Source organism: Nyctibius grandis, chromosome 12, assembly GCF_013368605.1.
Source record: "Nyctibius grandis isolate bNycGra1 chromosome 12, bNycGra1.pri, whole genome shotgun sequence".
Lineage (NCBI taxonomy): Eukaryota > Metazoa > Chordata > Aves > Nyctibiiformes > Nyctibiidae > Nyctibius > Nyctibius grandis.
The window spans coordinates 17,111,767-17,137,661 of record NC_090669.1 but is presented as its reverse complement, the minus strand read 5'-3'; the positions used below and the strand labels follow the sequence as shown (position 1 = coordinate 17,137,661).

At 40.6% G+C, this 25,895-nt stretch overlaps 2 protein-coding genes across 4 annotated transcripts in view; one reads left to right on the top strand and one right to left on the bottom strand.

Annotated features, from left to right (window-relative positions):
• The window catches only part of MAF (MAF bZIP transcription factor), a 198,657-nt gene extending 189,686 nt beyond the window's left edge, over positions 1-8,971 (top strand). Inside the window, exons 3-4 of one of the 2 annotated variants that reach the window (XR_011049051.1) lie at positions 698-1,144; positions 8,578-8,971. The gene's annotated coding sequence lies outside the window, so the exon portion shown is untranslated. Of the gene's footprint in view, positions 1-697; positions 1,753-8,577 lie in introns of those variants that run through there. The other variant, XM_068410990.1, reaches the window with a different exon arrangement.
• The window catches only part of WWOX (WW domain containing oxidoreductase), a 525,183-nt gene continuing 500,172 nt past the window's right edge, over positions 885-25,895 (bottom strand). For both annotated transcript variants that reach the window (XM_068410983.1, XM_068410984.1), the window contains exon 9: positions 885-2,009. In XM_068410983.1, the coding sequence (XP_068267084.1) occupies positions 1,821-2,009 (189 nt within the window). In that variant the 3' untranslated portion in view covers positions 885-1,820. The remainder of the gene's footprint in view (positions 2,010-25,895) is intronic.

Genomic DNA, 25,895 nt, shown 5'->3' with positions numbered 1-25,895 from the left:
TATACGACAGTAATTCTGTTTGGATGTGAAAAGGAAAAATAATGCATTTGAGAAGGCTGTTGCACAGGTGACAGAAGTTAATCACTTTTTCTCCCCAGATAAACTTCAGACAACACAAGGAATTTGACTGTAACCATCACCTCAGCTTGCAAATGCTCTGACCCACACCACTATACCAGCATCTGATACAGAAGGGACAAAACTAGGAGACTAATCCCCCTTAGATCTGAGGGCAGTGGCTCCCAGGTTCCCCCCGTCCACTCAGAAGAAATTTAATTTCACAGATTGAGACTTTACTTACACAGATTTCAACCCTTACATGCAGAGGATACTGAACACCACCTGCCTGAGAAGAGCTCGCAGTAAACTAGAATTAACTGTAAACTTAAACAATAAAGAGTTGAAACAAATTGTAATATCTGACTGTAAGGTATAGCTGTTACACTGCAATATCATCATTTCTTACCTAAGCATGGTGGTTTTTTGATGGGAGGCTGCTATGGCTACTTCTGCCAGGTGAATGCGTGCCTTGACTTTAACACCTATTCAACAGTTAATCAAATGCATTATGATTGCAGACAAGAAAAATCATGGAAGGCAGACTGTTAGCAATAATAAATCAGAAATAATAAGGGGATCAAATAAGCTTCTATTAACAATGTGTTCTTCTATTTATTTGTTTATATTCTGTCTACAGAAAATGTGATGCTGGACTGGGGATGGCTTAGGACAACCTTCTGGCATGAAGACAGCTACAAAGCACAAAATACAAAACATGAACTTGGAAAGAAACAAGAAAAAGAACAGTGTTTTCTTGGCACCAACAAGAAGCTTTTTATTTTTCCTCAAGTTTTCTTTTCTAAAAAAAAAAAATGGAACTAAGATATTTGCAGAAACAAAACAAACTTTCTCTTCAGGTGACAATATTCAAGCAAGCATGTTGTTTTATTGAATTTAAACTGAAAGAAAAAAAAGAGAGATTTGGAATGGGATACAGTATCAGGAGAACTGAGAAACTGTGAACTTTCAAAGAAAAAAAAAACTCCTTAAAACTGTGAACTGAGAAATGGATGGAAATACCATTTAAACCCCTGATTACACCCTGTGTTCTTAAGGAGACAACATCATCTTTGCTAATTCAACGGTATTTAGGGAATGTTTTACAACATATCTTTTATTATAATCTTTTAAGAAAAAAAACAGAAATATTTAATTAGCTGTGACTTTACTATTTCTGTTCAGATGTCTTATTGCACCTTCTTTTTCTAGACAGCGCAGATGTATTTGCAGCGAGCAGTCAAGGGCAGAAAAGATTTCTTTCCTTATTAATCTTTTTATTTGCCACACCCAATAAAATCCTTGTAGGGAAAAAGAATCAACACAACTCCCATCTCCCGATCAATACCTAAAGCCTAACAGACAGTAATTATCAAAATAAAGAGGAAATCCCATATTGGGCTACATACCTACCCATTAATCTAAACAACAGAAAATATCTGCAGCATTGCTTTTCTAAAATGAGACAAAAGATGCCTCCTTGGGTTACACTTTGAACAGGCTATAATCAAAAGAAAGAGAACCAAGACTAACTAAGCCCCAGGAAGCCGCATTGTCCCTTTAACCCGCAGTATTCCCCATTTCCCATTAGTACTTAACATTTTTCACTATGTTGTGACTGCTATTATTTCATTTAACACTGGTTAATCTGTATCTGAGGTACATGGAAACCCTCTAGATGATAAGATTGGACAGGTTCCAGTGTTGGCAGTTTTCGAGTGCGCACACGCTCGGTGTGTTTCGATCCTTCCAGGAGCTCCCTGTTACTTGGCCTGCCTGCCAATTCGCTCTTGGATGAGCCTCTCGCTCAGCTCCCACAGGGCCGCGGCCGTCGCCTCACCCTGCGCCTCCTGCGAAGGCACGCAGCGGCAGCAGTTGTTGAAGTACAGCCCTCCCAGGCCCTCCAGCTCCGCAGCCGTGGCGCAGTAGACAGTTGTGGCAGCTCCTTGTTGCTGGAATTAAAAAAAAAAAAAAAAAAAAAGAGAGAGAGAACAAACCCTATATAAATATATAGAGAGATTTTATGGCTGTAATTTTGACTGCGGTCCTTTGAAGCTGTGTGTCTTATTAAAGTGTCGGTGAACAGCATCGCGGCTGACGGTAACTCGCCTGGTGGCAAGGCTGAGACCCTGCTGAAGATGCTGCCTGCCAGCCGGCCACTTATTTAAAAAACACCTTAGTGAGGAATTTTCTTTTTTTTTTTACATTTCCTCTTAGAGCAAAAGAAAAGAAAAAGACAATCCTGAACCACAGCCCGGGTCTTGTGTCTTTTGCCTCTTTTCAATAAAACCATGGATTGGCGGCAGGGAGAGCCTGGCCTAATGCAGAGGGGCAGGGTCTGCCCAGGCAGTGTTTGAAACCAGAAAAGTTGAGCCAGGTTTAAAAGCAGCACCTCAAAACTTCCTGGTTTCCCTTTGCAAGACGGAAAGCACTTACCTCGGGCAGCCCCGCTGCCCAGGCCTGACCCGCAATGCAGGCTGACGCATATACGTATCGTTTGTTTGGGTTTTCAAACCTCTTGTACAAAATTAACCTGGGCACTCCAATTAAGACCTATCATGTAAAGTGCAATCAGGATTGGTGCCAAACCTGCCCATATATCTTTGATCAACAGTTTCGCTGTGGCAGTTGTCACTGCTGCCTTGTAAGAATGTTTATCTGCTGCAGGCAGAGAAAGGTTCTGATTTTGCAGATACAAGGCTTTCCAGTGGTTTTTTTTTGCTCTGTAACAATCATTTCTCATGTCTTATAATGCTTTAAGAAATGGAGCAGGTAGATTAGAGGCTTTTATGGATCAGGAGGGTTTTTTTCTTTTTCCTTTTCTTTTTCCTTTTCTTTTTCCTTTTCTTTTTCCTTTTCTTTTTCATACCAAGTGAATTTATGTTCAAACAGGAAGAATGAGTTTCTCTGAATTTCTCTAACGGAAAGCTGGAGACTGAGGCCACAGGGTTGGGACAAGCACCCCTGCACTGGCCATGGGCTACTCCCTGGCACAGATTAAACGTGCAGTGCCAGAATATCTGTAAAGAGGGCAAGAAGCTAGTTTGCTTTGTAAACTATAATTAAAAATAATAGGTGAGAGCATACAGCAAGACACAACACTAATTTAAAACCGATACAGTTTATCTGGCATCTTATGATTATTTATGTACATCTTAGTCCTTTCTGTGGTAACTAATTATGAGCTGATAGGAATCAGAATAAAGAGGCTGCCAAGTATGATTGAAAAAGTAAACAAAGATAAATTAGATGTTGCCACATTAGGATAATTTAATGGGGAAAGAGAATAGGCTTCAATCTCTCGTGATTTTCCTCCAGTCCTTTTTTCCTGGCCTTTCATTGTCACAACCAAAGAAACTCAGGGTGCTGTTAGGGGCAAGAGCCCTCTACTTTGCATTCTCATCCTTCAAGGGCAGCAAGCAGTCTAAAAAGCCCCAATTCTCCTTAATTGAGGCATCTCAATTTTGTAACTGCAAAGCAAGGCATATTTGTTTGCAAGATATGCATTTTTCTCAGAAGATGGGATTAAACTGATAATGATGACTCCACAGCTTAGAAATGATCTCCCACCACAAGGTAAACCAAACCTGTCTCTATTAAGTATTTTGAAAGGTGTATATTTATCAAAAGACCAAAATATTTTTAAAGTTAGTATAATACATAGTAATCCTCTTATTAAACCAATATCTTTTTTAAAAAAGAGAAAGTATCTTAAAGGCGGTAGCAGAAATGGAAAAGAGTTCTACTAAAAATAATATTAATAGAGAACAATAACATTCCTATGCTCATTTGAACTATCCTATAAAGCTCCACAGCACAGGTATGATCACTGTATTCAGCTGTTTAGAATGATTCAAAGCCCCTGAAGAGTATTATTAGTTTTTTGCAAGCAATTCAACTGGACTTTTATTAGAAAGGTAAAATTAAACTAAATTGCTCAATGCAGAGTGAGAGCCCTTAAGCTATTGCTGAAAAGCATCCATCCAGCCAAGCTAAACTCAGGCTAACTCTAATAGAATTCAGCTAATTCATAAAATGGAAGTTTATCAGAGCAGTTTAAAATCCAAACCAAACAATAATTTATCTTTTCAAATGAGTCAAATTTGACGACTTTTAAACAAAATTCTCAGCAGGCAGAAAAACGTCCCACAGTATAACACAGCAAAGCTTTATACCTCAAACACTGACACAACCTAAACCCCAAAAGAAGAGAATAGTTTTCCCTGTGTGAGAGTAGGATATTTACTTTAAGCGATAAAAGATTATGTGGCTGGAAGCCCAAAGCACTTTATCCTGCGATGCCTCCAGTGTTTCGCTGAGAACTGGATGTAAGCAATGTGCCATTTGCTTTTTGGCTGTGTATATCTTTACTTCTTTCTAATGTTGCAATTGTGTTGGCTGTTTTGGAAGAAGAAAGTTCAATGGTTCTATCATTGAAAGAAAAGTCCCTTTCTTATTACTTAAGAGAAATGCAGTCATATTTATCCCTTCATTGACAGAGGGTAAAGCTTTAATAACTCAGAATAATGGACAACCATGAACTCGTCAAGCCCTAGGAGCTTTGTTCAGACAGCAAAACTACAGAACAGAAGGTAAATCTCAGACTCTCACAGCCATTTAAGCATCTAATTTCCTTTGGTGAATGTGAGCTCGTTGCATTCAGACACCCGAGGATCTGCCTAAGTGACTTGCCCAAGGACAGAGGGGAATGAGTGTCACAGAACCACAGGAATCAAATCACGCTTTGGATTGGGAGGGACATCAGGAGGTCTCTAGCCAAACCTCCTGCCCAAGGCGTGATGCCTAGGAGCCCTGTATATGCCATGCTGAACAGCAAAGTCCTCAAGGGACAAATCCCTCCTTTGCATCTACGACTCAGATACCACAAACCTCCGGGAAGAGCCAGAGCTGCAGATAACTGCAAAACGCCTGCACTGCCAGCCATGCCTAGCCAGGCTGAGAAACCACTTAGTTTCTCAGTAAATATTGTTTATCCCTCATGAACACAGCCTTTTGAATGATATCTTTATATGCTGGGCCTTATGACAGTTTAATAACAAGTTTTAATTTTTTGCTCATCAGCTTTCCTGTTCACATATCATCAGCATACGACAGCAGAGGATGTTAGGGAATCTAATTAGTAAACAATTCCATACTGCTGATACAAGATGAAACATTCTTAAACCGATAAAAAAAGCACTTTAATCACTGTTGAATGACTTTCAATGCCAAGCGGTTTGTGCCATGTCAGAACATAATTTGAAGAAGATTAGAGTACTATATAAAAGAATTAATGTTAACAACTTCGTTAAAAAATGTCTTAAACAATGAGCCTGTCAGTTGTCACAGACTCTCTCTGATCTGTTGTGATTAACGCCCCCCCTCCCAACAATTTAAACTGATAAACAATGCTAAAAGCGCTGGGCAACCTAAACATTTTTTTTCCATACGTCCATCAGTTGTACAGGGTGCTAATCACCAGAGCTGGGGGTCAGCCTTCTTTAACCTGCAACAAAGGCAGCGGGCTGCAATGATGAATACACAGGATAAAGAATTTGTGAGAAGCCCAACTGAATCTTTAATCATGCCTCAATGCCATTTCCGATCCAGTCAAACATTTGAAAGCTGCTAGGCAAGCACCACGCTATCAATCTTTCTAGCGTACGTAAATTACCCAGGAATCTTGTTTTGGATTAAGTTGAAGAGTGTCCTAGTAATAAGGGTTCATCGTTCTCTTCTGCAAATCATTTGTCAGTTTTGTAACACAATCTTCAACTGCAGCAGGGTGGGATTTATACAGCAGTTGCTGTTTATTTATAGTTGAGGCTCAAAGACCTAAATTATCCCTCCTTCCAAAATCCTTTGTTGAGACGAAAATACTAAGTAGCTACTAGTTCATAGGCATTTATTTCATAACTGCTAGCTGTCAATTTGTAACTGATGGCACTGAATACAAATTAATATTGAATATCTTAACAGTAAAAGAAAAGGAGTTCTTGATATACAGTATATGGTAAACCCCTCATTAATATATGCAATGCATCCGTTAGTATTCTATGATACCTTTTACATTACTGGTAAGAAAACATATTACACAGTTAATGTTTAGTTTTCAGATTTGTCTACTTCCAAATGCATGTTTATTTTCTAAAATTAGATTCCTGTTCTGAAGCAGGTTTGCATATCAAGCATATAAATAACAGAAACAAAGCCATAACTTATCTGTATATTTATCAACTACAAATGAATAAGATCCACTCTAAACTCTGTTATGAGCACACAGATAGCACTAAACATTGCCTGCCAGTGACATGGGATCAGCTTCTTTGAAAAGGAGGAGTTTATTTTCTTATGAAAAATTAAGGATAAAGGCCAGTTATCTTGTTAGCCTGAGGTTAAGTTTAGTACAGTGTGTTTTAAAATATGGCCAGTGGGAAGTGGTGAATTTAAATGACAAGGGAGGCGAGTATTTGTGACATGGGCCAGATTCAAAGCAAGCAGCTCAAGTGAAATAAAAAGGCAAGTGCTCCCTTAAAACTCTTCAAGCTGCTCCTGTTATTCACCTCAGGACTATTAGACAAAGCTAACACATCCCTAACACAGAAATACCAGATCCACACAACAGCACTGTGAACATACCATTTATAGCGGAATAACTAATTACACAGCAGGTGTGAAGACACAGCAGCATGAACATATTCCAGATCATGAAACCAATGGGGTCTCCCATAACTTCTTTGTGCCTCTGAAAAGCACCCTGAAGAGTTCAAATCCATTCTGCTAGAAAGTGAAAAACTCTCCATCAGCTAGCTTCTGCAAGGGTCACTTCCTGATTTGACGTGAAATATAAAATCTCCTCGGAACAACAAACAAAATGATATGGAGCCTATTTCCACAATGACCAGTTCCAACTTGCCCAAACCAAACTCCAAAGTTATAGCTGCAATTTTATACTCCTCAAGCCTCACCTTCACCTGGTGTAAATCAGTCTGGGTCCGTTGCCTTCTCTGAGGCCCCACAGATTTGCAGTTGCTGAGGATCTGCTCTGTTGCAAGCCTGGTGTTGGTACTCAGGGCTGCAGGGACGCGCTGCCCGGCTCCTGGGGCACGCACCCGTCCAGCCGGCCAGGCTGGGCAGCCACTGCTCCAGATTGCAGCTCAGCAGCTGAGCTTTGGCTCACCTCCTGGGAAAAAACTGCCCTCTGAATGCATTTGTTGCCTTTTGGGATTGCTAGCAACCCCCAGCTGGGATTTGTGGTGCAGAGCCTTCTCAAAGTATACTTATTCCTTTCTCTGTAATGTTAAAATGTTCCAACAGATGAATCGGTAGTTTTTCCCATCAAGTCTTTGCGAACAATGCAGAGTGTGATGACCTCTCTTGAAAAACACTACCAAGTCTAAAATCCTCATGTCCTCATTCAACCTTCAGGATTCCCCAGTATCTGAAGTGCTTTTAGGAGCAGTCTTAAGAGATGTTTGGTGGTATCAGCTGGGGCTGAGTTCAGCCATAGCTGAGGGAGCTGCTTCTCAAGGCCAGGTGTTACTTTGCTCCATTTCCTACAGGGATAACTCAGAGATGCGAGGGATAGTCACTTTTCGTACAATGCAGTGAACAAGTTTTAGTCTGGAATGTGAGATGGCAGGAGAACTGTTCAGTTCCTGCTGTAGTCCTCTTACTCAAAGCAATCCCAGATACACATCTTATGAGTAACACTCAGAATATGCATGTATTAGTCTCCTGTAAGAAAATAGGATTCCCTGATTGCTTTTTCAGCTAGGAAATATGAAATTGAGACCTGCCTTTGCTAAGTTTGGGTGAGTATGATAAACTGAAATCATATCTGCGGCTAAAAAAATAAAACTTTGGAGCTGCCAAATATGATCTAAGAAACAAATCGGGCTTAGTTGACTTCAGGTTCCATCTCCACCCAAGTGCCAGCAGAAAAACGTAAGCTGAACTAACTCTGTAATTACAGTCTTTTCAAAGGTCTCACTGAACCACATCTAAACCAGAGATTCTCAACCACCTCCCCTTCCCCCATCACCACATTTAAACCAGCAAAGCATCTCTTAGAAGATAATACAACGGATAAACCAAAATCTATAAGGTCTGCTTTTTTCCCTCTGATGTATTCCTTTTTCAATTAATTCCCAACTACAAAGACTCAAAACTCCATCAGCTTCTCTACTTGCAAAGCATAGTTGGTTTCAAGCTGTAACTTTTCTTAGCATCATTAAGTCCTTTACACATTTACAGTATTCTTTACATACATTATAGAAGATAAGCGTGCTATGTTCTTTGAGTAAGGAAACTGCAGTAGCTCATGAAAGAGGATTTGTTTTCAACTGCTGAGGCATTAAGACCTAGTGATTATTTCAACTATTCAGTACATGCAGCTATATTTAACTTACATTCTGGGTTTTAACTTTGCAAAAGAAAATGTGTCCATTGTAATAAATGTATTTTGATAATGTACCATGTTGTTTGTGTTATGCAACACCCATATGTTCTCAATTACAGCAATGATAGTGCTTGAAAACTTCCAACCTCCGACATCCAGTGTCAAACAGATTGTCTGCAATCATTCCACAGGAAAAAAAAATACAATACAGGACGTCAAGTCAGGAGAACTGGGTTGGTTTTCTCTTTTCAACTTTTACTTCCCAAGTGACCTTGGACAAGTCACTTCAGCTCCATGTACCTCACTTTTCCCATCTGTAAAATGGAGAGACTACTATTATTTACCCACCTCACAGGGTTGTTGTGAGGACTAGTTCAGATTTATGGAGTGCTTTCACACTTACTGTTGAAAAGCACTGTATAAGTATAAAGTGTTATATTATAAACCATTGTTAAAATGCTTAGAAGATGTAGAACAAGGCTGGAAAATAGCTCACAAAAATGTAATTACTTTTAAAAATCATGCATATTTTTCTCTATTGTATAAACTTAATTCTTTAACCTGTGAAGCTGTCTGCTACACCGGACCTTGTTCCAGTCTCTTCCCTCTCTCACCCATGCCCCGTTTCTTTTTGCCTAGCTCACAGAGAACTTAGTAAAACTCTTTATTAGACAAAACACCATTGGGTTTTTCAAAAAAGGGTACTTTAGAGGGAACCAGCCCCTGAAAGGTTGATCCTTGGGTTCATCTCTCCTACCCTTTGCATATGCTAGAAAGAGCCATCATGGCATATCAGGGGTGGGATTCAGTTGCCTAACATGAGTCTTACAACATCTGAGCCTCCTTAGGATATCTCGCGTGCTCTACAGCTGTTCTCCAGAAGGGCACATATTTCCCGTGGGTTTGGTATTGTATTTGCCAGCCCCTCACAGATATCTCAGAAAAAACTGTACAAAGTTTAAGACAGGACCAGACACCTATGTCTGTGCAACCCAGTTGCTCTTACCGCAGCACCTGGAAGGGAGCTGGTTCCCACAGGCAGCACCGTATTCCTCCCTTTTCCCAGTATCTTATTAAAGTCCACAATCAGCTTCTGAAAATTGTTTCAAGCATGACACAGAGCCATCTTAAGCTTCAAAAACTTTAATGAAGCATATGGCTTTACCTTGCTCAATTAGCATTTCAATGGCAGGAGCAGCAGCACGCCCCACAGGCTGCTCTCCCTGGCCTTTTTACCCACATCACATTTCCCCCCAGATCACTTCTGCATTTTCTTCTCCTGCCTGCTGAACTCCTATTCACACCTGATTTACACTTTTAAGACATCATTGCTCCACAGAAGTGGCAGTTTTGAACACTGCACGCAAATTGCTACGATCCAGTATTGCTTCTCTTTTCTCCTCGCAGGCTAGTATGGAGCAGTGGTGCGATAGTGCACGCTCCTGCTCATTTCTGGATTTGGGAAAAATCCCTGAAGAAAATTTTCGATCTTCATTTCAGAGTGTAAAGGGGTGAGGGTGCAATCAGGCTGACCATATCATGTTGGTGTCCGTTGCTTGCTCCCTGCCCTATGTGCCAACACTAGCCAGTGGAGTAAGAAGCAGAGAGAATGTGAGTCCTTGGACAACACAGCAGCACTATCAGGAGCTGATCACACCTGAAAGTCTCTGCCACTCACTTTCTGAAATTTTACAATGTGCATTTATATAAACATGAGTCCTATCAGGACTTGTCGGCCACTGTCACAAAAATGGGAATCCTATGGAGGATATTGGAAATCCTCCTGGAACACATATCCTGCCTGCTGAGGGTGAATTCTTCTGGGCAGGGGTAATTTTAAGAGTTGGGCAAACAGATTGTTGACAATAAACATATCCTGCCAAAAATACAGATTAGATATGCTGCTGCAACTAAATCATCAGTACAGGGCTGGCTGGTGTTTGGGCATATGTAGGCAAGAATTCGTTGAAATCACTTCTGTTACTAATTTATGCTGACTTGAAATGTTTTATGTTTTTGCTGTACCTAACTTTACTTACATATATACTTTATATAAATGTATGTATACATACAGTTCTGTATATGCTGTATATATTTATATAGCTTTTTAATACTATTACTAGTCAAAATTTAGACTTTTTCATATGCAGTATTGCAAAGAATGTCATCACAATACTGACGTTTGTCTTCCTCCTTCATTGCACAGCTAATTTTTTAGACTGACTTTCATTTTAGATACAAGTGAAAAAAAAAAACCACACAACACAATGCTTTTTAAGCAAGTGACCTTTTGGGACAAATATTTAACAAGCTGTTTGCTTAGGTTTTAAAGATAAAGACTGTTTTTTCATCTGTTGATACACACACACATGCACATACAGACACACACATTTCAGTAATACAATGCATTGAAAAACCACAGGGTGTTATGATGGGGACATGTCATGGTAAGAAATTAACTACTAACACTGTCTTCCAGAAACTAATTAAGGGAATGTATTTTGCAATAATACAGATCTAGCAAACAGGCCTCTAAAGTCTAGGCTCAAGAGCCGTAAGCCAGTCACTCCTGTATTATGTATGTGTGATTTTCATAGATAGCCTGCTGTAAAGTGTGCCCTCTTAGTGCATCTTTCAGGCTCAAAGACACTGGCCTTGTTAATATTTCATTTAGTACATACTGTAGAGTCTCATTTATATTACTTCTATAATTAATGGTGATAGCTTAGGCACTGCCTTTACAAGGAGAGATCCCTGTATGTTGGTCGATGGATAATGAGAAACAATAGATATTTCATTCACCAGCAGCTTGTTGCTAGTTAGTAGGAAATTATCGTGTGTACTGTTGCTTTAATTGCCAGGGTAAATAATGCTGCCGCTGTGTTAGTGAACATTTTAAAGCACTTGATGCAAATAGACTAGAAACAAAACACAAAAAAAAAAAAAATTACCTTTATTATGCTATACCTTAGCATAGGGAGTTAAAAAGGTATCTCTTAAAACATTTGCGTTCTATCATGCAAATATATCTTAATATGCATGTGCTGGCTATTCAACTACTGTATTTTAGGAAATACAATTATGCTGCCTTTCTCTTCTCCTATGTAGACTGTAAATAACTGTAGATCTTTCTCTTGTTTTCCTGTGTAAATATATGTAAATACTAACAAGCTATGCATGCTGATATTCTAGGCAATTTCAGGTACTTTTATAATCTGAAGGCATGTACTTGAACTGGTTTGTTAAAAAAAAAAAATCAACTCTCTCAAACCCTTTAAAGCTCAGTAGAAATTAAAGATTTCTTACTAGACTGGTTCCTTCAATCTCAGTTGCTTTTTTGTTTATTTTTTTTCCCTGCTTTGTCTACGTTGTCTCCCAAGAGCCACCACCAAGGATGCATACTACAACACTTTTTTTCTCCGAAGCGTGGAGTCTCAGGATGCGATTCAATCCCTGACCAGGATGTGCACCACTTAGGTTCAACACCATCCTCATTTGTAAACCTCAACAGAGACTCAGAGAGGGGGGAAGCCTATCCCCTTTGCTCTGACCTCTCCTTCTGTTTAATGATGTTTTCTATTTCATTGTCTTAGCCCATAATCCATCAAGTAAGGATCTAATACCACTAGTGCCAGGACTGGGTTTGAGGGCAGATGCCGTCGCAGCCAAGAGCGGCCCACGTCTGTGGCCGTTGTCTGTGCTCGTTGGCTGTGCTGCAGTCCGGCTGCTCACTCAGACATGCTCCTCTGCTTGAACGTACTCTTCATGTTTCTTTTCTAGCATGCTCGTGACTTTGACAGACTGTGAAAATAATTTGATAAATAGCTTGATAAATTTCCCCATCTCTTCCCTTCAGTGCTGTAACACTTTGTGGGAGCCTTTCAATTGAAGGAGTGTGAACAAAAATGAAATTACCTAAGCTTATAAATCAAGTCACCTCCTGCATACAAATTTGGAGGCAAGGTTTCAATTTAGCTCTCTTCTACCATCTTTTTTTTTGTTCTTGTAATAAATGAAGATTCCTATGAGGAAAACAGTAAGAAGAAAAAAGAGATGCATTTATCCCCCAATATGGTAAGGGGGGGAAAAAAATCCCCTCTGCATTATATATGGAAACTAAATGCAACGACAACTTTTTAATCGAAAGAAAACAGCTTTCATGTCTGAAGATGCTTTTTCCAGAGCAGACATATAAGAATAAACACATTAATTGACAGGATCTTCATGACTTTTTAAGTTCCTCACACTTAGCTCAGTGTCTGGGTAAGACCTCTTCCCAGTCCTTGAAGACTCTTTTAAGATGAATGTTTAAAAAGCTGAGCTGACATGGGCATTATGTTAAAGTGCAAACTGTACTATTCTTTAATAGAGGGTGTAGAAATGGTTCATAGGATTATTACCTTTCTACAGACAAAACCCATTACCTTCACACTAGGAGGGAAAAGCTAGTTTTTAACTTATATAAAACGGAATCAATTATCAATATCTTTGCATGGTTTCCTGGCTCTGCTGGAGAGCAATCACAGAACTAAACACACAGAGCCATTTGGCAAAAGGGCTCCTTCTGTGCTGGGCTTCTTGTTACACCTTTCATTTAATAAAATCACATCTGCAGAAGCAAAAATAAGTAGCAACGATTTGTATGCAGGGCTTCCACCCTGAATGTCACAAGAGGAGACAGGAATCGCATTTGCAGACTGATCGCCTGGCTACTGTTACTTTAGACTTCCCAGTAAAAAGCGAACAAGCGAATAAAAAGCAGTCATCAATGCAAAGTCAAATGCAGTGGCAAACGGCAGGTACAGCGTGTTGTCTTTGGTGTGGAAGAAAAACGCTCCTTCAGCAACCTCTGCCATATAATCCTTACCATCCCGCCTCTGAATAATCCTTTTGTTGGCTTTACCAGTGGCTTTTCAAAGATGCATATGTTTCCAGTGAGAAAAGGAAAGCCAAAAGGCTAGTGGTGGCTTTTCATGGCAAAAAAAGTCCACACATGCCCATCGCTTCTTAAACAACTACAAATAAAAGTCTTATTTCTTTCAGTAGACAACGTCTAATCTACTCCAACCCTGTGTCTCTCAGTAGAGGGATCAATAAGTGCATTAGCCGTCCTTAAAAAACTATGTCCCCAGCTACTTTACTAGCACATGCAAACTCATATGCACATATGGGTGCAGTATGTGCAATAAATATAAAACATAATACTCTAGAAGCTGGTAATGGTGTTTGGGAAGGAAATGTTCATTATTAGACTCTTATCTGTTTATCGCATTCATGAGATCTGCTTCTACAAAGCACATAATGATAAATGGCACATTTGCAAATTATCTTCTGAGTGCTGATGAGAAATCAGCAACCTGCGAGTTACCATGACTTTGAATGAGTACAATCCACTGCAAGTCTCGTTTGCTGAGATGCCTGCCAAACGAGTGCATTAGTATATTAGGAATCTAATAAATTGACTAACAAGCATTTGATGAAAAATAGCTGTACGATCCGTTACAGTTATCATCACAGCCAACAAGGCTACTGGGGTTGGGATTGTGAAAGCACCAGCTGCTGATAAAAGAGATGTCGCCACACTGTGCCACGCTCTCAGCAGCATCTCCCCACTAACCGTGCGTCGTAACAAGCCCTCAGCAAGACATAGGACCTCCTTTACTTAAGCTTCCCTCTGCTTCTTCATGACACTTACGAGGATTTAAACCATCACAGCCTTACTCAGTCTTTTCTTTTCCCTTTCCACTGCAGAAAGTAGGATGCTGGGATAGAGGAGAAAACTCTTCTGCCAATACAGCACTGAACGAGTTTCTCTGCCTGGGAAGGAGGTGGAGGAGACACTTTCTGTTATACAGCTCAGCACTGTTCAAACATCTGAGACTGCTTTCACATTCACAATCTGTAAACTTTAAGCTTGTTAATTATGATCACAAACATGAGGCTAAAGGACCAAGAAGGCTTTGGCTATATTCACCATCAGCAGATAGGCACTGTGTTATTTAATGTCACACAATCAAATTAGTTTCAGGAGTGGCTCAGAGTCCTACTTCTAACTCAGGGTCCCAGTGGAAAAATTAAAAGTCAGGAAATAAATCTTCATACAGCACTTCACCTATGTCATTCACTGTTTTGCTGGATATTTAAGAAACCTGGTTTCTTTTATAAGTAAAACCAATGATCCCCCCTCGTGCAAACATCCTCCCTGCCTGGGAAGGCGCAAACACCTGACACATTCAAACCCGCAGGACCCGCAAACCCGAAGCAGGGTAATTAAAACCCAGGGTTAACCGTGTCCAGAGCCCCGTGGGAAGGTTTGGCCGCTCTGGTCTCCCCAGCAAGCCCCGCACAGCCCACCCGATGCACTGTGGGTGCTCGCCACTCCTCCCGCCGGCGCCCCAGAGAGGACAGCACATGGCAGGTCGCAGCTACGCTCTGTCCTGGCAGAGCCCGTGTGAGTAAATTATGTCTTTTCAGGCTAATTCATTCTAGTAAGTGCAATATAGCCTTACATTCAAGTTTCAGAAATCTTCTGCGTGCCGCTTAATTTGTTTAAAGTAGAGAGAACCCCAATTCATTATAAATGCCCATTTATCGTCTGCTGACAAATCCCAGCGAACACTTTAAAACTATGCACGCGTAAGAGAAACTCCTTCTGTACCTTCCCAAACTGTATTTCTGCTTTTACCTGAGACATTTGCAAGATCCCCCAACTCTGTCAACAGTCGCTCTCCAGTTTTGTTTAGCTTATCATCAACAGACTCGGCTTTTGTGAGTGGACAAGTCATTTGAGTGTGCACCACAGTTATAATGGCCTGACTGACAGCTCAGCCAGATAAACACGAGAGAATAACAGACGTAGGAACAATCTGGGTATTCATTTTGTCCGTTCAACCGGGTTGAAAGGATTTGCCAGCCAAGGGCACAACACTTCAGGCTAATTTGCTCAGCCAAAGCACTGCCAGAGTGTAAGGCTGCAAGCAGATGACTGATGTTGGGGAGATCGGCGTCCCGACATGAGGTACTTATTATTCACCTCTGCCTCACGGGAAATGAAAGCACTATTTATTCAAAGCATCCATTTGAAAGGGGAAAACATATAGAAATGAACTTTGTTACAAAACTTGAACCCTACTCACTGCTTCCCTGCTTCTGCATTAATTCCAGCTTCTTGTCCTCGTCCTCATTGTCCTGCACACTGCAGCATTTCTCTTTCCTTGCTGCTTCTTTCCCTCTATATGTTTACTCCTTTCCTTCTCACATACCTTCCTTAGCCTTGTCCCCTGCTTTGCAGTTTTGATCCTGTATCTGACACCGGGTACCTTTTCTTGGCTGTTCATCTTCCATTTTAATGCTATACCCACCCAGCTTTGCAAACCTCAGAGGCTAAACTCTATTTTCACAGTGTCTGGGATGGAAGTGGGTGCCCAGGATATCCTGGTTGTGTCTCACACACTAAATGCACTCTGCAATCTTTTGGGCGATATTAGGCCCATACTCTGATGGGAGCCACATGCTAGCAATGTGCCACAGCAATCACCACACCGTTACAGAGCCGAGCAATGCAGGACCAGTGAAACGCCGATGCTGCCCTTGTTAAGGAAAGTTGTCTCTTGCACATTTTAAGCATCCTGTGTTTCGAGTGACAGAGCCACAAGTCCACCTGCTAATCATGTAAAAATAAATGATGGGTAGAACAGTCAAGCTTGTACTACAAAAACGTAAACACCGCTCTGACATATTCCCTCAAGCAAGCAAACACAATAATAACAGTTTACAGTGGAGGCTTACAAGTTTGCTCCCATTAATTAAGTTCCATTTTCCAGCATGTTGAGTTTTAAGTCATTTTCTCCAGGATTGATTTCAACAACTCTTTTCTCCCACTAAAGAGCAGAGGCCAAAATCTGCTCTCGGTGACAGCAGCACAACTCTACCGGCTTCAGCAAACCGTGGAGCCGAGACACAAGGTGCAGCGGTGCCGTGGCAAACCCCTGGCAATGGTAGCAGCATCCCAGCGGAGCGCCCGCGGCCCCAGCGCGACGGGCTGGGAACAACGGCCCTCGCAGAGGTGACGCACTAACAGCCTCAGACACATCACGGGAGGAATGCAAAGTGCACCTGACATTTCTTTTGATCTACTCCTAAGAAGCATTAAAAGGCACATTAATGTGCTGCTTTAGTGCGCGTTCAATGGGATAGTTGGAGACATAACTGAGCCTTTCACAAAAGTCTAATTAGGGAGAAGAATAAACTTATTGTTTCTTCCTCTGGACATGCACCCTAGAACATAGGCAGAGTTGACATTTGCATGAAGTATGTTGCTGTTTTGCATTTTAAATCCAGGCACGCTAAATGTAGGTTGAATGATCACTTTGACTATTATTAGGAAATCAGTACGTGTCCAACAGTAATTCTACAAATGCACTAACTGATATTGCCCGGCGGCAGGTTATCTTTCTCTAATGCTACCAAACACTGAAATTCAAATATACAAGTGGGCATGTGTATATTTACATACACATATATATAAATTGCTCACTTAAAATATCAAGTGAACACTAATAAAGTATCTGAGCACACAGCTCCTAGAGCTGCCTTTCATGCAACTGTTTCATATTGCTCATGAAGATCCTCACACACAAACCATATTCACATTTAGTAACAGTTTTGTGCATTGACCTAATGATACTTCTTGACCTCATCAGACTATGAAGCACCTTTGCATGTCTGCGCTTTCAGTTGCCATGTCAAATTTCCTTTGCTCTTTTAAGACAACCACACAATGAACAAACTGCAACAACAAACCAAGTAACAAAGAAAAAAGGAATGTAAAAAGAGAACATTCCTACCCAAGTTAATCAATAGCAGAATAAAGGGAGCAAAGTCAGGTGTAAGTTCCATAGTAGAGGTAAGGCGAGGAACGACATTACTGGGGCATCCTAAATTTTGCTGAAGACTGCATATTCATTGCTCCTATTTCTATCAGCTTAGGTGTATGTTTACACATCTGGCCAGACCTATATTCAGCTGAACTCTACTTTCTTCTCTGTGCAATGCTCTTTCTTGCATCTGTTCTGCTGATAATGTATGTGTCCCTGATTAGTTTTATGCAATGCCCTCAATGCTTTATCTCTGGAAGGATTAGAGGCTTTATGCTGCCTTCTTCATTTGTCTGCAGCACCTCTTTCCAGCTTCAGCTAGGCTCCTTGGATAGAGTTCTCTGCTGCAGTGCTAATGATGCCAATACTGTTATACTAAGACATGCACCTCTTAAACTCTTTTGGCAAAAGACAGTCTAATCTGCAAGAACCATTAGCTTCCTTTTCTTGAAGCTTTCACTCAATCTAGCCACAAAAATGGTAATGCAAGGGAAGAGGAGGCCGAGAAATGGGAGCCCAGAGAGCCCTGCTGCTCGCCTCGGTGTCCTGGCGCTGACCAAAAAGCATGAACCTGCACTGCCAACACATGCCAAGTCCACTGCAAGAAAACGACATGACCTGATCAAGTTAGGCAGGTAGGTAAAAAGAAAAGATTAGGGAAGGCAACTGCTCTGGGTACATAATAGATAGATGCAGAGGTCTTCTGGACCATGCAGGTAGAAATCCATGCAATTCTGTTCTTTTTGTACGATATTTATAAAACAACGTCAGTTCTTTCTAGTTGGTACCAACTCAGGATTAAAGGGACTCCCTTTCCAAGCTCACACATACCACTCAATGCTTCAAAACCACTCTGAGGCTCTTCCTATCCCAGCTTTTGGATGTCCACATTTTTTCTGGACAATAGCATGATTTTCCTCTTACAAACAAGCTAACATCATTCCCACCACAAAGATGAAAGACAGTTTTTCTTTGGGCTATTCTTCTGGCTGATGTTCAAGATGGTTTCTGACGAACCCATCTTGAAAAGTGGGGAAAGGAGGGAGTCCCACTGGAACTTCAATAAATTGTTTCCTCTACATGAAAAAAATTGAAATACAAACCAAACTTCTAGAAAACTCCAGGATTTCAGCTAGAGTACACAAGGGTTTCGTAGACCTTCCTTTTAAATTATCTCCTTAAACAGACCTTTAAGAAGCAACCAATGTTGGAAATTTGGCATTCGCAATATTTGGACCTATACCCCTTTCCAAAAATGCAGCCAAAGCTTTCCTGAGGGAACAACTAAGATCCCCCCATCAAGAGGCCAGGGAGGAGGAGGCAGCTGAGCACAGCATCTCCTGCACTGCCTGGTGGTGGCTGCAGGTGCATACGCTGAGCCTCGGGAGCATCTGGGCTGGAGAGCTGGAGCTGCACGCACCTCCACAGTGTGAACATGCACGTGTGCTGTCACTCACAGAGAGAAACACATTACTTCGACAGGATACACATCTCTCCTGCTCCCTCCAGTAGGAGGAATGGAAATGTGTCTGGCTTCCCAGCAAATGCACAGGAGATGCTTTTCAGTCAATACCAGCCAGTTGACTCTATCTCAGTATTTTTCCATTTGCTTCGTACAAGTAAAAATAATGGTCTGTAACAAAATCTCTATCCCCTGTTTTGCCATAATGCCATATCCTTCTAGGAGAATACTTTTTTGACAATAAATTTCTATTAAAGTGCAATGTGCTTTTAAGTGCCATAATCTTTTGCAGTCGGCAAAATGTGAAATATATTTGTTCTGTCCAAATGCTGTATTGGAGCTGTACTATCTAACTCTCCTTACATACTTTTGATCACTTTTTTTCAGCCTAGTTAGACTGTAGAAGGAAAAATCACTCAGTGACATAAATGATACATACCTGGAGGATTTTTAGCTCTTACTTTCTGACAAGTCCAAAAATGAATTCGCTGCAAAATAATGAACTTAAGTGACCCCTGCTGACTTCTCAAGGAATGACATTCCATAGGGAGTCCCATCTATGAAATGATTCAGGTACAAAATTGGTCCATTTGTCTCAGTTCTTTGGACATTTTCTTGGAAAAGAATTATTCTTCAGAAAGTTACTGGACATCTGAAATAGCACTTTAGTCTACAGTTTGGGATGGTCCATCTCATCATGAAAAAAAGGATAAAGGGTCAGATTTGAACCCTTGCAGGAGCCAGACACAGTTTTGACAGACACATTTGTTTTTCAGCAGTATTAGCAGTTAAGCATAGGTGGAATCTGAACATTCTTATATCTGCCCACATATCTGGCTGGTGCCTTCTGCGTGATGTAAGGGGCTAATAAAAGGCGGCAGCGCTTGATGCCAGATAGTTTGTCTCTGCCTTGTTTAATCATTCTGAATGAACTGATGCTCAAGCCCAACTTGCATTCACTATCGGTCTGTGAGAGGGCTGCTGAGAGCTACTTCTCAGCAATCAGCTCGAACCATTGGCAAGACATCTGTCAAGTACACTTTAGCATCCCCGCAACCTCTAAGTAAGAGAAGTGGCCTTCTCAATTTAGATGCAATATTAAAGGCAGTTGACAGAAATCTTAAATCCAGCTGCCTTTTCTCTCAAGGTTTGCAATCCTGATCCCATTGAAGTCAGTGAGAGCCTTGCCATTGACTTTGACAGACCCAACATTACAGACATAGTGTTCAAGATGGAATAAACACAACTGGATTACTCTCAAACTCATTGAAAACCTAAAATCCTATTAGGTTATAAAGGTATCTTAATACTCGAGAGACACTTGAAACTGCAGAGGCTCAGGCATTTCACATAAAACCCAGGATGTGTCCAAATGAGATGGTAGCATTGCTATTGTGCTCATTAAACTCTTAAAGCACATGAGTTAGGCTTTCAGCATAAATCATGTTGTTAGGCCCAGTTGACTATAGCACAAACTTGATCAGAACACCTACACTCCAAACAAAAGAATTGCAAGTTCAGATGAGCTTTCTCAGACTTCTCATGACCTCATTTTCAGTGGAGTTATAACTGGTTGACACAACTTAATTGCAATGCAAGTGTTTATCCAATAAGAGAGCAGACTTTAAAAAAAAGGAAGAAGTTACCATCCAACTCCATTTTCTGCGTTGGTGTTTGCACAAACCAAGATACCACATGTGCTGAAAATAATTGGGGAATGTGTCATAGATGTATAAAACAATCCAGTCATACAGGCATATGCTACAAATGGCTTAGAAGCATCCAGGTGTTCTTGTAAACTGCAACAGCAGATAAGCTTTCCTTTTAATTTTTCTAAGACTAGGTGTTAGTGCAAGCTGTGACCAAGAATTTAGCACATCCATTCAAATTACACCTAAAGCACTAAATCCAGCATAGCACTAATTTTCTAGTCTTTCTTACTTCCCAGCTTAATGAAAAGAGACATTAATGTCCCAACCATAGATTAATTAGATAGAATTATTAAGAATTATTTCCCAGGTATCTTTTGCTAATACACGTATTATCATTGAACACTATCAACCCTGTTTGGAAGGTTAAATGTTATTTTGGAAGAGTATTTACAGGATCAGTGATAGAAAACCCAATACCTAAAAAAATATTTCCCACCTGCAGCTGTCATCCATCCCACACAAGCTTTGAAAGCTTTCCACTATCTGTCAAAACACAGGTTTTGATGCAATAAAGACTGTAATTATTGAGCGTTTACAAGAAATAATATTTTCCCTCTGGTACATGTTATAACAGTTGTTAACATGCAGGTATGAATACTAATGCTCCAAGCCCACCTATACTCTTCACAAATGATAAGGATTTTTTTGAATACTGATATAAAGGCAAGTATAATAAAAGAGCAAGATAAGAGGTCTTGAAAAGTAAACATCAATCAGAGTAAGGTTTTTAGACATGTAAGAAGTTGATTTGACGTAGAGTTTGGAAATAAAGCTGGCAATTAGATCCATGGATATAAACAGCACTTCTTTTGTGTCAAAAAAAAATTATCCTTTTGCAACCAAAATACAAGGCTACAAGACGTGTGAAGGAAACAATAGTGAGTATGCATCAAAACAACTCTGCAGATGCCATGCTAGCAGATGGCTTAAGCCGACTGAATTACTGTATAAACATTTAACTGAAAGTTTGATTTTATAAGTGTGGAAATTATACAAAACAAAAAGAAAATGATCCTAAGAAGCACTTAAATTGGTAATTTGTAATTTTCTCAGCTAAGATGGCATAGCTCTGCTGCTTTGCAAGAGTCCTTTGAAGAGGGAATTCTGGAAATCTCTGAAAGAAATTGCACACCGTAAAAGGGAACTCATGAACACACAAAGCTAAGCGAGACACTTAAAGGTAAATATATACCTTTGCACTGCTGTTGCAGCTCGAATCCATTCCAACTGCAAGTTAATAAAAATCTACACCACTCCCCACTCTCCATTTCCTCCTTCATGTCCAGATAACAAAGGCTACGTCTCTCTGTTTATATCTCAGTAACTTCTACAGTACCACTTGTCATGTCACTTGGGCTCAATTGTAATATGTGGGCAGGAAGGGCACAAGAGAAAAAGGCTATTTGTGCGTAGATATCTTCAACAAATACCAATCAGAAGGCGGAAAGACAAAAATATACAGGAAAAGGGAGAAGAATTAATGCAGAAATAATGTGGGTTTCTTGCTACAGTGTACAGTCTAGATAAAATAGAGTATCAATGTTGAATTGATGGGTTTGGCCTGATTAATGCTTAGACACGTGTCTCAGATGAATGTTTTCTATCATTTTGCAAAGAAAAAACAGTGCAAAACAGGAGGCTGATGATGGGCACAGGGTCTTATCCCGCTTTACTGAATGTCAGAGGAATCTGTCCTCAACTTTTCCCAAAACAGTGACCCAAACCAGCAACCAGACCCCGAACGGTTCTAGCACCGAGTACTGCGACAGTATCAAACCTGACCCTTTAAACACGGTGTCACTGCAGCACTGTCAGCAATAGTCTGCACTACATCCTCTTCAGACTGCTCCATAGCACACATAACCATGACTGCTGCTTATGCTGCATATATTTAAACTTCACCACTCAGAAGGCTAACCAACTATTTTACATTCCCTGCTTCTGTAAAGCCACTACTTGCTATTCCAGAACTGAGATGGCAATTACATCCGGTGCAGATAGTACTAATAAAAGAGTAAGTCAGCTTCTTCCTCAAAACCTCTGTTTTCCCAGCTGTCCGCATTCCAAATTCCCCATTTGGTATAATGATCAAGAAGAGCTAATAACTCCTCCCTTTAAGCAGTTTTGTTGTGCCAGGAACAAAATAAATTATCATCCCACTTACAGAACAATTTCTCATAAGTCTTTCCTCCTGATCTTCACTCTTTTCCTCTTTCCATTCACTCCCTTGCTTATACCTCCTTTCCTTCCAGTTCAACCCTTCCAAACCAACCACTTCTCTGATTGGGATTCCTTGATATCACAACATGGAGAATATGGAAATCAAATTGATTTAAGAATTACCGTGGTGGGTTCAATCCATCTCATCCTGCTGGTAGGATTTTTAAATCTTATAATCAAAATGTTATTCTCTCTAACTTCTACCTGGTGTTGATCTCAGAGAGGCAAAGGTGAGAAAAACCCCTTGTTGACTGCAGTCCACGGGCAGCTCTGGATTCTTATCCCATGGGTGATTTAACTAATTAATAAATCCACTTTGTCTAGCTTCCCTCTCTACTTTACTTCTGTTTCCATTTTCTCTACAGTCTTTCTAACCTTCTTCTCTCCAATTCTATGAAGCCACCAAGCCTAACTGCAGAACTGGATGTAGGATTTGTATGTCTCTAATGTTTGACTATGAAATGCAGAAGCTGGGGTTTGTTTTAAATGTCCTGGAACCAGAAAAGCTATTTAAAAACTTATTTTAAAGAAAATTAACTCCAACAGTTTGATTCAATAAACCGAAAATCTACATTAAAATGCAAAGAAAATGACATTTGCTTAGAGCAGGCCTTAAACAAAGAAGTGACACAGTAGACAAAACACTTCATGTATAACCTATGATGATGAACATCGTGACAGAGTGATGAAGTTCCAGAGCATTGTCCACATGTATGAAACCCTGTCTAATTAATATTTGATGAGAAATATATTTGATAACAGGATAGACTTAGAGTAATCAAACTATGATTGATCTATAAATATGCTACTAACAGAAACCATTCTAGCATGATCTTTGCCTGCTTAAGCAAATTACCTCTAAATAAACAAGTAGTACACAGACCTAAGGAAAATATTAAACTGTAAATTGACTGTCTACTTTTTCTCTCCTTGAATGTTGTCAAAATTGTAGGGCAGAATTTTGTCATGACTCAGGTCATAAATCATAATATAAAAAGAATATTTAACTGGAAGTCCAGAGATTCTGCTACAATGAGTTTAATTGAACAGACTACAAATTTATACTCTGAATGACTTTAAATACCTTCTCTGGGTACTTTTTTACCTGCTGGTGTACTGGAGGAGTTAAAAAAAAAACAGGTATTGTGGAAAACTGAACTCTGATTCTCATGGCCAGACACATTAATAGGATGGTCACTCGCATGCACTAAAAGCACATTTAAACCTTTCTTGTTTCCTGAGATGATCAGAAAAGGAAATTCAGATGAACTTTGTATTTTGGAACAAGCACCTCCATGGAAAGCTCCCTCTCTTTTTTAGGATAATAGAAGGTGGTGCATTTCTTCAATCACTGTAGGAGCTAAAATACATTATTAAAACCTATAGTTCTGCTACAGTGTCGTAAATCACCACTGCTATCCAGGTTCTACATTTTAATTTAACTTCAATCAGAATCAATTATTCCACTTGCCACCCCTGGCCTCTCACTCAGCACCGGAGAAGGAACATCTGCTGGTGACACTGCCACCATGGGCTCCCACAGGCTGTCCCTAGCACCCCACCATCAGCTGCCGCTGCAGGGAAATCATCCAGTTTCACCATGGTCAGGGAGCCCATCCTTGCTCTACTCATCCTTTCTACAACAAAGCTGCATGTAGAAACAAGCTGTATGTCCTGAGCAGGACAAACACCTGCTCATGGCACGTGCTGGGATCATCCACATGATGTAGGGGCCAGCTCAGCTGGGTGAGCTGCCAGCCACAACCGGGATGCATGGCCATCCCCAAGCCGAAGCATGCTGGTGCTCAGCCTAGCTGTGAACTTTCGTGACGTGCAGGTTTGGAGGTAGCACACATGGGAACAGACACAAGTGTAACCACAGGCTTATGTGCAGTGACACCAATGTCATTTACATGTCACGTATACTTAGAAATCTCTCTTAGCAACTGAGCGCAATGAAATCCTGTTGTACAACGTGTATGGCATGTGACAACTGAAATTAAAAGCAACATCGCCAAACCATGCTTTGAAAAGCTTCTGTAATTTATATCTGATTGACAGATTTTTACAGAAAAGACATGCATTATTCTTATGATATGAACATACAGGGTAGAAAACAAAGCCCTCATATTTCCAAACAGTCCAGGCCACGGTTTAACAAGCAAAATAGGTGTTGGTTACAGAGCACAGGCAATCCTACCTTATGTTGGTTTGCCGCCCATGCTTAGCTGAGTCATCCCAGTGGCTCTGCATGAGTAAGTGCTTACCAACATGAGGACTGCAATGAATTCCTCCCCAGATCAGAGCTTAAATTCAACTTATTCTGAAACCAACAACTACGACAGCGTGGGAGAAAACAGGATGCCCACCCCTCTGCCTTTCATATAGCAGAAGAGATAAAGGAGGAAACCAATGTATGAAGAAATGATGTATGGTTCTCATTAAGAAAAGTGATAATAGCAACAGACTTTTAAAAAGTCTATTAGAAACAAGACAGAGCCTTGACCCAGGTAAAATTTAGCTAGTTCTGAACATGAAGACTCTTCTCAGCATCAAGTTACGGACAGGGTATTCTCCTAACTACAGCCTAGTTTCTTTGGGGCAAGGGCCCGGGTGTCATCCATCTGCTCAGTGTCAAGCTCCTGGGGCATCTTCATGTCTAATGTACATTTATGTTTCAACACTGCCGTGTAACCAGGAATAGTTACCATGCTAAGAAGGGTAAATTTCTGTGGATAGATGGTCTGGCTGAAATTGCTTTGGGGAGCCAAGTTTGATCACGTAGAGTATGTTCAACAGTCCTTTGTTAGCTGCTTCCATGTCAGGTAGAGATGTTAGCACCTCTGCCCCACGTCGTAGAGATGTTAGCACCTCTGCCCCACGTCTTGCTGCTCATCATTACCCATCTATCAGCAGTTACCACCCTACACTATCTGCAGCCCCGGCTGCTCACCTAATCACTCCAGACCTGTTTCTGTTAAAGACCGCCTTAACAGAGACCTATTATTTAAGCTGCTGGAGATGCCAGGCTTATTTCACAAGAACTATGTTAGGGCAACAGTGGCAGCAGTTCTGTCAGAGCGATTGTGACGTGCAGCTTGACGTGAGCTGGGGGCAATAAGCTTTTCGGCAGACACAACCCCCATAAGACAATGATGCACGAACAT